This window comes from Bactrocera neohumeralis, chromosome 2, assembly GCF_024586455.1.
Source record: "Bactrocera neohumeralis isolate Rockhampton chromosome 2, APGP_CSIRO_Bneo_wtdbg2-racon-allhic-juicebox.fasta_v2, whole genome shotgun sequence".
Taxonomy (NCBI): Eukaryota; Metazoa; Arthropoda; class Insecta; order Diptera; family Tephritidae; genus Bactrocera; species Bactrocera neohumeralis.
This window is the reverse complement of record NC_065919.1, coordinates 12,874,677-12,887,117: the sequence shown is the minus strand read 5'-3', so window position 1 is coordinate 12,887,117 and position 12,441 is coordinate 12,874,677. Positions and strand designations below refer to the sequence as shown.

Below are 12,441 nucleotides of genomic sequence, written 5' to 3'. Positions count from 1 at the left end.
ATTTGAGTTGAAAAGGAAAAAATGGCAACACGCTGAAACAGCTGTCAGTTTCAACAAATCGACCATAATTATAGTTGTAAAACTTTGACTTGAAACCCTCTCTCTGAATGTCAACAAACATTGCTGCCAACTTAATTGTGTCTATCATAAACTCATTTTATTATAAATTAATATATTAGTTATTTTATTAACTTGCAAAAAGAAATTAATCTTTGTTTAAATAGAAAATATAAAGTCACATTTTAATAACATATGATGGATGTAACGTTAATACTTAATTAAATGTATAAACAAGAGTGATTGGTATAGTGCCGTGCTGGCAGGTTAATAGTGAATACAAATAACAGCAGGGAAAGTGTACCATAACAAATTCTATCACGGAGTAAAAAAACGTAAGTTTAGCTTTTGTGTTTACAAATATAATAAAATCGATTGTATGTTATATATTACCCTTAATGGTATATAAATCAATATCAAAGATTGTATGCTGTATAGGAGTACAATAGGCCGTAACATTCATAAGTATGTATTCAACGAGCTCCCCCACATATTTTATGGTCTGACGCTTTCAAGCAGCTGATAAATTGTATATAAATAAAAAAATCGCATCCTATCGTCATCTATTATATATTTAGAACCATGTGTAAAATAAAGATGTGAATTAGATTTCTAAAGAAAGGCATACACAAATTATAAGAAGCATGTCACTCCTATAATTGTTTACGGCAATTAATTATAACTTTAAAAATCTTAAGTATACATGATATTAATAAATGTTAACAATTTATCAAAACCAGTAATAATAGAAAAATGGGTGTATAAAAAAGTGTAAGACCTTTTTCAATCCACCACTTATTTAAAGCCAGAAATTGCTAGGTGATTGCAAAGGAAGAAACTTAAAAATGAAGTAAATATATTCATTAATTAGTTCTCCACAATGTAACAGGTCCAAGTAGCACCAAATATTCAATGTTTAAAGTTATAATAAAAAGTAGGTTGCGCAACTCATTAAACCAGTCTCTAAATCATTTGAATCATCAGGGTTGAATAAACTTTTGTCAGTAGCAAATGATCATTAAATATCTTATAGCACAATATTTACCATAGAGTCACAATAATTATATAAACACACTCAATATTTTTGTCATTGTAAATGAAACCAATAAGACCTTATTTAATTCTGGAATATTTTATTATACAACACAACCTCGGTTACATGCAATTCTATGCATATAATATTGAAATTTAATGAAATCGCTAATTTTGGTTGCGCCGAAGTTACATATAATACCTTTCACAATTACAAAATATTCCATACAAAAACTTGATTTTGATCGGTCAATTTGTATGCCAACTTGGTATATGCTATAATTGTCCGATCTAAACCATTTCTTCATACCAAATTTCGTGAAGATACCTAGTTAAATACAAACATTTTCCATACGAGAATATGATTTTAATAGTTCAGTTTGTATGGCAGGCGTATATGTATATGGTAATAAAAGATAGACCAAATATGTGATACATATTTTAAAGGATACCCGGTGTTTCCTTCCGGTTGATACAAAATTCTTGGCAAACTTGATATACCCTGTTCAGGGTAAAAAAATAGATATTTGTCTAGTGACCTATTTACCCATTTGTAGGCAATATATTCATGTATGCTACATGTGTGCGTGTATATGTATATAGTGGTGTGAATGCTTTTCAGCCAGAACAAAGACTAGCATTAAATAACATGGTTACCTGACTGGTTCGTGTGTTCACATATCTTATGTTTTGCTTTTACTTAGTTAACGTAATGTATACTGCAGTAGGCATATCCACCCAGTCGGTAACTTCATACATACATACATTAGTAAAATAGTTATCGCGTGTTTTTCGGTCATCAAATAAAAGTGAAAAAATTATGCGCAACACAATAGAATAGTCTAAGATGAATTTCAATGATGACTTACGTGAACAAATTATAGTAGCCTAATACCTTGACAACTATGCCTTCGCTATGTATTCTTACTCTCGCACAATGTTAAAAAGAGTATAGTAGTTTTGTTCACTTAACGGTTGGTTGTAACAAAAACTATCGAATTTAGCCTTTTTTCGACGGTTTTTATATAAAATAAGAAGATTAAAAAAAAGCTTTCCATAGCGAAGGACGTTAAAAATGTTCTCTCTAAATCGGAACTAAATATCTTCAAAACTCTTCCTTTGAGAGTAGAGACCGCGATAGCGAAGAACGTTAAAAATGTTCTCTCTAAATCGAAACTAAATATCTTCAAAACTCTTCCTTTGAGAGTAGAGACCGTTTTAAAAAACACCATTCCGATAAAAACGATAAGATTGGAGTTGTAGCGTTCCCCACTCTGTTCCCTTTCTGCAAGAAACGCTGTAGCGACCGTAATAATTTGAATTTCGATTTAAAAATTTGAGATAATGTTTATTACACTGTATAATATAAGATAATGTACGATAAAAATAGGATTATTTAGATTAGATTTATTGATGAGGAAAGCACCGCGACCTTAGGTCTATTGTGCCCTCTCCTAAATCACATGGACTCATCTAGCCCCAGCACATTGATGAAGTCCAATATTCTATCGGGTGCTAGTGAATCGATGCAATCCCTGTCCGGAAACATGGATCCGAGGGCCTTAGTCCTGCGTCTACACACTGATGTGCAGTCGATCAGCAGGTGTTCCGGTGTTTCAGGCTCCAAGTCGCAGAACCGGCAGTTAGTTCAAGAAGGAGGATTATTTACTAAATAAATACAGAACCACCATTCTTACTTCCCAGATATATAATTTTAAATTTCATTAGAATTTACAGTATATAAATCGATAATCAATGAAGTTATCGAAATAAAACTTTGCACGAATATTGTTTTAAAGATATTCCCTCTCAGGTCTAAAAAGTGTTGAAATCGAACCATAACTTTTTAGGCTCTATATATATACTTCTTATGTCTACCATTGCTTATGGCTGAATTTTTATTTTTACCGAAAATATTGGTTGATCTGTGAGACATATTATCGAAAAATGAAGAGAATCCTTTGGCCGATTACAACATTACCTTGTGTCAAAAGTGAGTAAAATTAGCCAATACTTCCCCTTGCTCCCAAATTCATACCTATTATAGAAATTTTTGCACTTCCGGTTAATTTAATACTACAACATATATCGGTAAATAGTAGGTGTAATTCTGAAAATAGAAAGAATTGTAAGTGTAAACTCATTTTTGTACGAAATCCAGCAACAATTTTTTTAAACAAGTGTAAAAATGTATAATTTTACGATGCTTTACAACGGGTTGTGAGTACCCCAATTGTATATTAAATCTTACTGATATCCATTGAATAAAGAATTTTTTATTTTGCTTCGTCTGAATATTCAAAATTTGTTGTTAATGTTTATGCTTTATTTTCCTTTGTGATGCTGGCAAGTTTTTCAATATCCAAACATACTTGTATATATACATATGTATGTATATTCGCAAATATGAAGACATAAAAAGAGAGTATTTTAACCTTTGAATAAAAATATTAAGAATATTTTTTAATATTTTTGGCATATCGACTTAAGTCGTTTTGTATTAATGTACAGTATAAGTTTTTAAGCTATACTGATTTGATAATATGATAATTTGAATCACCAAATGGCCGAAAAATATAAAGTTTTATTAATACTTACTTAGTGCGTTTCTTCTTCATTCAGACCATCGAATGATGCAATTTTAATCTATTGACAAAAATTAGTAACGATGTATGATTTTGAAAGTTATTACTAAAATATATATTAATAAATTCTATAAAACTGAGCATGCGATTAATATCCATGTCGTAAAACACACAAAAGGGCCCTTAAAACTTTCAATTTAAAATAAACTTTAAAACATACGCATTAACTGGTTTGGTCAGTCAATACGCTGATTGTAGCAGCCTTTTGCAGACTTTCTAAGAGAATCAGTACACAAGAACAAAGCGATTATCAAAAATTCACCTTTCTCATCTGCGCCTAACTTCCACGAAATTATACTCCATACAGATTTATATATGTGTGTGTGAATATTTAAACATTCACCTTAATACAAGTAGTTGTAGTGACAAAAGAGATTTTGAACTTGAGCGACGCATTTTACCTCTGTTCGTGCGTCAAACGGCAATATCAGAGCTCAGTCTGCTTGGTAAACTGCTTTCGAATACTCGTACTTGGAACTTTTCGGACGCGTCATAATTTAATAAGATTAAAATCGAACATTTAAAATTTGAAATCTTAAATATTTCTTTCTTCGTCGTACTTAGCTGTCAATCATTAAAAATGAATGAAATTACCGAGTAACACGAAAGCGGTTAATTTATGTAACTAAGTATGCAACAAGTGTATTCGGAAAAGTCATCTTTCAGTCAGATGTTGTGCCTTCTTTTAGTCAGCTACGTTATTTTGCCATGCACTTGGGCTGCGCCACATCTACTCACCAGTTATTTGCCAGCTTCCATGCAAGCGCTCGCTTACTACATCGACTATTTGCAGTACGAGCCAATATCATCGACAACTGTCGAACCGCCGTTTAGAGTGAACGATGATGAATTAACTAATATATTTAATGCTTTACCCACGTCCACACCGCTACCAATGCGTACAACAACCACTACGTTATCCACGAACAAGCAGCCATCTACCTGGCTCTCAACAACTAGCCGACCAACTTGGATCAGCACTACCAGCAGACCGTCACAAGGTGTTAGTACCACGGGTTCTGGCTGGTGGAAACCGCCTATTTGGTGGCATCCTACGACAGCAGCTCCTACAAAACCTACAGTGCCGCCAACACCCACACATAGACCCGGTTTGTATGCACCTATAAAATCGCCACTAATCAAGCCGCAACCTGAAAAACGCGTCGGTTATGAGGTATTTGACGAAATTGGTGATAACACTGAAGGTTTCGACAAATTGACATTGGCACTGATACGCGATATACAAACAGAGGCAGAACATGATGAATTTACCAACGACGTAGAGTCTTTGGACAATTTTTTGCGCCTTTACGATGACAACTACGGACGAGCCGCATTCGATAGCGACAATGCTGTGGATCGTTGGTCTACCACGTCGACTGCAGGTAAAAAACGTGTACCGCCAACCAAACCATACGTAGAATTTTTGCTGGTTTATGATTTGCTAAAACGCGATGCAAAAGCCGCTAACCTTAGCAAATACGAGGGTTATTCGGAAGAATTGTTAAGGGACTTACACGATTTGTCTAGTGCTTCGGCGGAACGTCAACTGTATACGCTTTTCAAGCGTATGATCGATCGCGGTGATGTACAACGTAGTGACGTCGTCTCTCGTTTACAAGGAATAATGAAGGATTTAGCTAACCCCCAAAGTGTCACTGCAAAGGAGTTGCGCTACATTCCAGCCATGCCATTTGTGCCTTGATTGTCAAGGGCAGAACATTAATGTATAATTCAATAAAATCAATAAATTTGCCTAAAGGAATATTGGCTGTAAACCTATGTATATGTGTTTAAAGTTATTTGAATATGGAATCTATTTATTTTTATATAGAAAAGGAATTTTACTGTTTAAACTGCATAGATGTATCTTATAAAAATCCACATACCGTCTGCAGGGACATTGCCCTCTAAATAGAAATTTGCTTAGGAAGTAAAGGTCAGCCCAACAGGGGGCTATTTATTAATTTTGTTTAGTATTAAATGATTATCTTGTTTGAGATTATAGTTCTGAAATATTCAAAACTGTCAGTACTGGTTTTCTGGTCCAGATTCGGCTTGAATGTATACATTCTCACATTACCTTTTTATTTGAGTATTATCCTTTGTTGGCTGAGGATTAGTTTATACTCAAAATGAAATTTGACTTGGTACATATAAAGTACAAATCGAAGCTAATAAACATTTTTGGTTCGATTTGTGTAAACTGTTTTTATTCGTGTGAGGTTTGATCTTTATATGTCAATTAAAGTGTGTCTTGTTCGCTTTGACATTAGCTGTGTATATTTTTAAATTTTCTGTTGATTTTCTTAGAATTGTGTTCAAAACTGTGACCGATTTTGAGAAGATTTAAAAAACATTTCGTTCACTTTCTCGATGTTCTGTGGAAGTCAAGCTTTTTATTATAAAATATAAATATAAATATAATATAATAATATAACAATAAATATTTGAGTGCGATCCCGCTATCAGCAATTGAATTCAAGGAGAAGCAATAAAATTTCGCTCCTAAGTGTATGCATATATGTACATATGTATGTGTTTATACACACATATAATATTCTGAATCATTTTGCTCTAGAAAAGGTAACAAAAGATGAAAGCAAACAAAAACAATAACAACTTGTGCAGCAGGAATGCAAAAGGACTGGAAAATGTAAGAGTATAATGGAAACAAGAAGAAATGCCATAAAAGGTTGACGCGGTGTTAAATAAACACATTGGTGCATATTTATCCGTATTTACAATTCTGTAGGTCACCCAGCAAGACAATAAAGTAGTTTGAAATTAGTTCGACTCGGTTACACGAAACAACTAATCTAGTTTGCTGTAATACTAATTTCCTTAAGAGCGTTGTAACTCTCTCAAAAGAAAGGAACCTTCATTTGAATCATTTCTACTGCCTCCCAAATGTTCCTAGAACCAATGCACATGAAGCTAATAGAATTAGCAGCCGGAGTCATAACATATCTCGTACGTCTAGTTTCCATCATAATATAAAATATTTTACAACTGGGTAAATTTTGGTGAACGAATTGAGAAATTTCCCAAATGCATGACACACAAAATTGTAGTAACACTTTGTTCGGATGTGTTTTGTTTCTTTGATATGTTTCCTTCGGATGCCGTTGAGTTGCCGACATTCGCCGCTCCGTACTTTTTAAGCTCCACAAAAGTATGCCAGCACTCATGAGAGCAAAACACATTCACCGCACTCATCGCGCTCACCACCAACACCACCGCGTTGCGCCATTGCCAAACCATAATAAGTTAGATTACCACCATACTGCACCAGCCGCCGCCTCCTAAATCTTTTATGAATGTAAATAGTTTTGTGGAACATAATCAGAAACATTACATTCTACGTTGGCGTTGATGTTTGTGTTCATACATACATAGGTTGACTTTTTGTCGACACTCGCATCGTCGAACATGTGAAGTGGTTTTAGCGACAATAATATACAAATAAACTAGATGTACATACAAGGCTATCTATATTTGATCGTACATACTTATACCATATATCTGTGTGAGCATGGTACCGCAGCTATTGCCCCGGAAAGGAATGGTGGCATCGCACCACCTATATTTCCTTGCAATCTCTCACATTTGTTGGCGAGCAAATGAACACAGTGGACAGCGAAGTAGCTACGCGAAACAGGCAACCAATGCGAGACAGTCATTTTTTCAATGCAAGAGGCAACGGACGGTTGAATCGGAATAATAAATCGCGTTTATGTTTTGTGCCAATGTAGTTAAAAAAAAACTTAGTGAAAATATAGTGTGTGGAAAACAATGAAAAGCATTTTAGTTTGTGAAAAATAAATAATATTGTTTTCCGTGCGTAATTTAGCCTTCTTCTGATATGCAACCTACATACGTACATATATAAATGAGACACCAAATATTTCACTGAATATTTATCAATATTGTATGTTTCTTGTGCGCGAATGCACTTTTATTTTCATTTTACATGTGAATCGCCATAGTTTCTAATTATTGATTTCTTCGTAAGCATTGGAAAAGAAAATGTGAAATTTCAAAGACGAACAGCGAAGAGATTGCGACAAAAAGAATATTTACGCCAACATCGTTCCAGTCATTGTTATTGTTATGGTCCGAGTTGCAGTGCCAGCCGAATTCATATGTACATAGCATGCATTTTTGTATGGGCTTATGGTCGAGACTAAACACAAGCAGTTGATGGACCGTGAATCAGTGTCGGCCTGTGTGCTATTGTGCAAGCAATAAATACATACATATGTATGTACATATATAATTTTTGCTCAAGTCTTCCACAAAGTCTTCGACCATTTTTAAGCACTTAATTTATATTTTCAAAATTATATTGATAGAACGGTACGGCAAAAATCATTAAGTGGAAGTATGTATATAAAGTAAACAAATTTAAATCGATTGAAACAAACCCTTCCATCAGTGTTGAATTGAGTGATAAAGTGAAAAAATGCACATTGAAAATTTTTACTTTGCCAACACCCATCAAATCTAATATAAATCAAATCTTATACAAAATCTGCAGTAGTTCAGCGAAAATGGAGAATTTACAGAATTTCGCCCGCACACCACAATTTTTGCGCAAAGTCATAAACGAAGCAAGAAGGTACAGAACTTCTACATTAGATTAAATTTGATTATTTACATATCTATAGTATATGCATATAAATATTGCACAAATAATGTAGATGTATTATACAGTATATGGTAGGTAAACATAAAAACGTATATATAATCTGATCAAATTGGTCCCGGACAGGTTATTTTAAACTGCAAACCGAATCGATACAAATTTTTTTTTCTTAGATTAATTCTGTTTTTTTATGTTTGTGGGAAGTTTGATCTCGATCTGCGTATTAGTGTGTGTTTGGCAGCTGTTTGCTCACTACTCGAAAACTTTGGCCATGAAAAAAATTAAACAATTAGTTTGCTTAAAATTTATTGTTCCCAATAGAATTACGACCACCGAATCGTTCAAAATGTTGCATAAATGTGTTGGGACATTTACTAAGTGCTACAAAGCATTCAGCGAATCTTTCCTAATCCGTCCATCCGACTTTATTAATAACATCGAAAAAGTTGAAGAAAGTGCTTGAAAATCGCCGTGTCTGCAGAAGATCTTTACATCTCTTAGATGCTGGTTAATGCTTTGGGTGCAAAGAGTGTCAAAGTTAGACTCGTCGCAAAAGACCGGAATCTTTTGCGAAAAGTAGAAGTCGCACAAGAGATGCTGTCAAACAATCTAGTGAATGGCGCTCCAAAAATGAGCCGAAACCGAAAAAAAAAACAAAATCCGCTAACGGCAGTGATGGCCATCCCAGATGTTGCTTTTATTAAGGGAATATACATTGGCATGTTTGTATTGGCTCATTCAATAACAAAGATTTATATTAAAATACGGAAAATGTGTTTTTTCAGTCCTTCTCAAATATTTAGTTTAATTATTAATACTTGTAGATTAACATGAGAAAGAGTCTAGGCCTATAAACTTAACTTCCTTCCTGCTGAAAACGTTAGAGAAAATCTTGGAAGTGCCGCAGCGCCTCATCGAAGCTTGTCCAAAGCGCAACATACGTACACAAAAGACAGATCGGTAGAATCTACACTCTATACACTCATATTTAATATCAAAAGAACTCTTTAATATAAGAAATACGCCCTTGTACCATTTCTGTACATTTCTGAAGCATTCAATAACGTTTCTATTCTGAATAGTATTTAGTATATACATACGAGGGCTGTCTGATAAATAACCGACCTAACCATGATGCACGCGACGTTTTCAATTTTTTTTTTTTTATTTTTCTACATAGTCTCCTTGTAACTCCACACACCCATGCTGGCGAGTAGCTATTATAATATGCACAATTTGAAGTAGAAACTTTTTTTTTTAGATGTGCCGCTAGCTTCACGTTGAGGTCGGTTATTTATCAGACAGCCCTCGTATATGTTGACCCTGCTGCACAATGTTGTTCTTGATCTCTAGAAGAATAAGAGTAAAATTGAACGACGCCAGAATGACCAAGGAAATCTGTAGGAGCCTTCTGCAAGCTGAAGTGCTATCTCCGCTGCTATAGACATTAGTTTTGAATAAACTGTTGAAGAACTTAGACGACAAAGCCCCTAAGATAGTGGCATATGCGTACGACATTTTCATCTTAATACCCGGTAGATGTCTACACACCATTGTAATATTGTAACCCCCACTTTATACAGTTCAGAAGTGGGTATCGCAAGAGTGTCTGGGGTTGATCATCATGATCCAACTTTTGGAACTGGGGAGGAAGGTTCGGAGTAATCATAGATAAAGCTGCCTAGCGTAAAGATATGTTAGCTGCGCGGAACACACTAATTATTTATACGGATGACTCAAAAATGGAGGATGGACTGGTGCGGCGATATACTGTCCAGAGTTATATATAAGGAAGCGGTTCAAGTTTCTCAAGCCCTGCAGTATATTTCAAGCAAAGGTCTTTGCCTTTGCGAAAGTCGCGGAACTAGCCTTTAATGCACCAGCTGGCAACTCCAGAGTCAACATTTGCGTAGTAACCTCGTATGGCATATCGGGAGTGTCTTGTTAAGCAGGGTAGCTGTGGAAAGTCACCAGAAGCAAGCGACTTCACTTCTACTGGGTATCAGGTCACAAAGGCATCGTGGACAATGAGATAGTGAACGAGAGCAGAACAGTGAACAACATTGCAACCATGCATTGTCTACGATCTGGACAGAAGCATGGTAAGGAAAATCAAAAAATGATGGAACGAGCTAAATGGGTGCAAAACTGCAAAAATTATGTGTGAAACGGTGGATCGGAAATGTACAAAATGCCCACTGGCACTCGATAAAAGGCACTGTATGAAGATGATCGGAATATTCACTGGACACTGTGTTATGGCGGCACAAGTCTGCTGAATGAAGCTGAGATATCGAGAAGACTGCAAAAAATGTCAAGAGCAAAGCACCAGGGAAACAATGAAGCGTCTCTTGTGTACTTGTCCCGCATGGGCTAGACTACGTTTTAAACATTTGTGGGCCCCACGGTATGAGGCACCAGAAGAGATGTCGATAGTGAGGCCACAGAGTATACCATCTGCTATCATAAAGAACCAAAACAGGCCTATGCGTGGCTCATTGGCCTACCAGACTAACCTAAATTTAAAATTATATTAATTATTCTAGCATTTCCTTTACCATGCCCATGTAGTTTTCTTTACTAATCATATTCTTTACCCATTTGCAATGATAATTTTGTTAATGCTCCGTCCTATATACAACAGCACTCAGTTTACGTCCACATTCTTGTTATCATGTTCGTGCACTGATGTTGGCCTCAAAAGGTTTTGGACTCTGCAATGGTTAGTTAGGGTTGATTTTCACTAAAATTTATTTCATTATTATTATTTTTTGTATGTTGCCCTCCCTGAAAAAGCTGTAGTGGTAGTTGATGGCAAAGTCAGTTGTTGCTGCAACGTGTTCGTCTCCGAGGGTGTTGTTTCTTTTTAAATGAGTTGCTTCCTAATATATAATGCATTCGGCTATATACTCTACGTATGTATATGTACTACATAAGGGTACTTGAATACTACTCATGTCAAAGGTCAACACTTTATGTGCTCAAAAGCATGTAACTGCGGGCACTAGCATGCAATAAACACCTACTTGTGCTAACGTGAGTAGGACATGTTCAACTTTTAAAAGGTTTTTAGTTCAAAATTCTTATCAGCATTTCTAAGTGAGTGACATAATTCCATTTCAAGATGTTTTTTTTCATAATCAGACAATTATATACAAATACAAGAATAATTATATGGATATTAACACATCATAAAATCCATAACAATTTCGATGTTTTTACGAGTGTGTGGTGTTGGTAAAGTGGACTTTAGTTTCTAGTTTCGGTTGTTAGTGTGTATAAAAAAGAATGTGGGAAAGTGATATACCGCTTTATGTGCAATAATTGATGTAACAAATCAACTGAAAAGTTCCCGGCCTACCATAGTCAACATTTTTTATTGACAAAATTTGCTTGTTATTTATCCAACATAGTTCCCTTCAAGGGGAGTCTTTCATCCGAGACTGTTGGTAATTTTTCATTGGAGACGTTTTTTACGTGGTGGGTCCCAAATCTAGCGCACAACCCTGTAGTGGGTATGTTTCGCCTTCTCACTTTAACTCGCATTCAAACGGATGTTCTTTGGCTACTCAGAGGATACTTGGTCTAGGACAGGAAGTTGTGAACTGCTTTAGCCATATGTAAAATAATCGATTCTGGCCACTCCACACTTGTATGAACTTCTACACATGACTCCATTTTCCAGGGTCCGGTAGTGAACGAGAGCAAGACGAAATATCTCCTGTCATCAAACAAACAGTCGTCGCGCACCCAACTAGGGTCCCACGTCACTGTTGAGAGTCATAACTTCGAAGTCGTAGATAATTTCGTCTATCTTGGAACCAGTATCAACATCTAAAATAATGTCAGCCTCGAAATCCACCTCAGAACAAATCTTGCAAAAAGGTGCTACTTCGGACTGAGTAGGCATTTGAGAAGTAAAGTCCGCTCTCGACGAACATAAACCAAACTCTATAAGTCACTCATTATTCCCGTCCTGCTTTATGGTGCAGAGGCATGGACGATGACAACATCTGATGAGTCGACGTTACGAGTTTTCGAGAGAAAGGTTCTGCGAAA

General features: G+C 35.5%; 2 protein-coding genes across 6 annotated transcripts in view; both read left to right on the top strand.

Moving 5' to 3' along the window:
- Positions 1 to 152: 152 nt before the first annotated feature.
- Positions 153 to 12,441, top strand: part of LOC126751234 (HEAT repeat-containing protein 5B) — a 26,275-nt gene continuing 13,986 nt past the window's right edge. For 3 of the 5 annotated variants that reach the window (XM_050461316.1, XM_050461315.1, XM_050461314.1), the window contains exon 1: positions 7,415 to 8,355. In XM_050461316.1, the coding sequence (XP_050317273.1) occupies positions 8,288 to 8,355 (68 nt within the window). In that variant the 5' untranslated portion in view covers positions 7,415 to 8,287. Of the gene's footprint in view, positions 393 to 7,413; positions 8,356 to 12,441 lie in introns of those variants that run through there. The other 2 variants (XM_050461317.1, XM_050461313.1) reach the window with 2 other exon arrangements.
- Positions 4,099 to 5,516, top strand: LOC126751236 (uncharacterized). The gene has a single exon (XM_050461322.1). It carries the CDS (start codon positions 4,366 to 4,368, stop codon positions 5,437 to 5,439), a length of 1,074 nt encoding a protein of 357 aa, XP_050317279.1. The 5' UTR covers positions 4,099 to 4,365; the 3' UTR covers positions 5,440 to 5,516.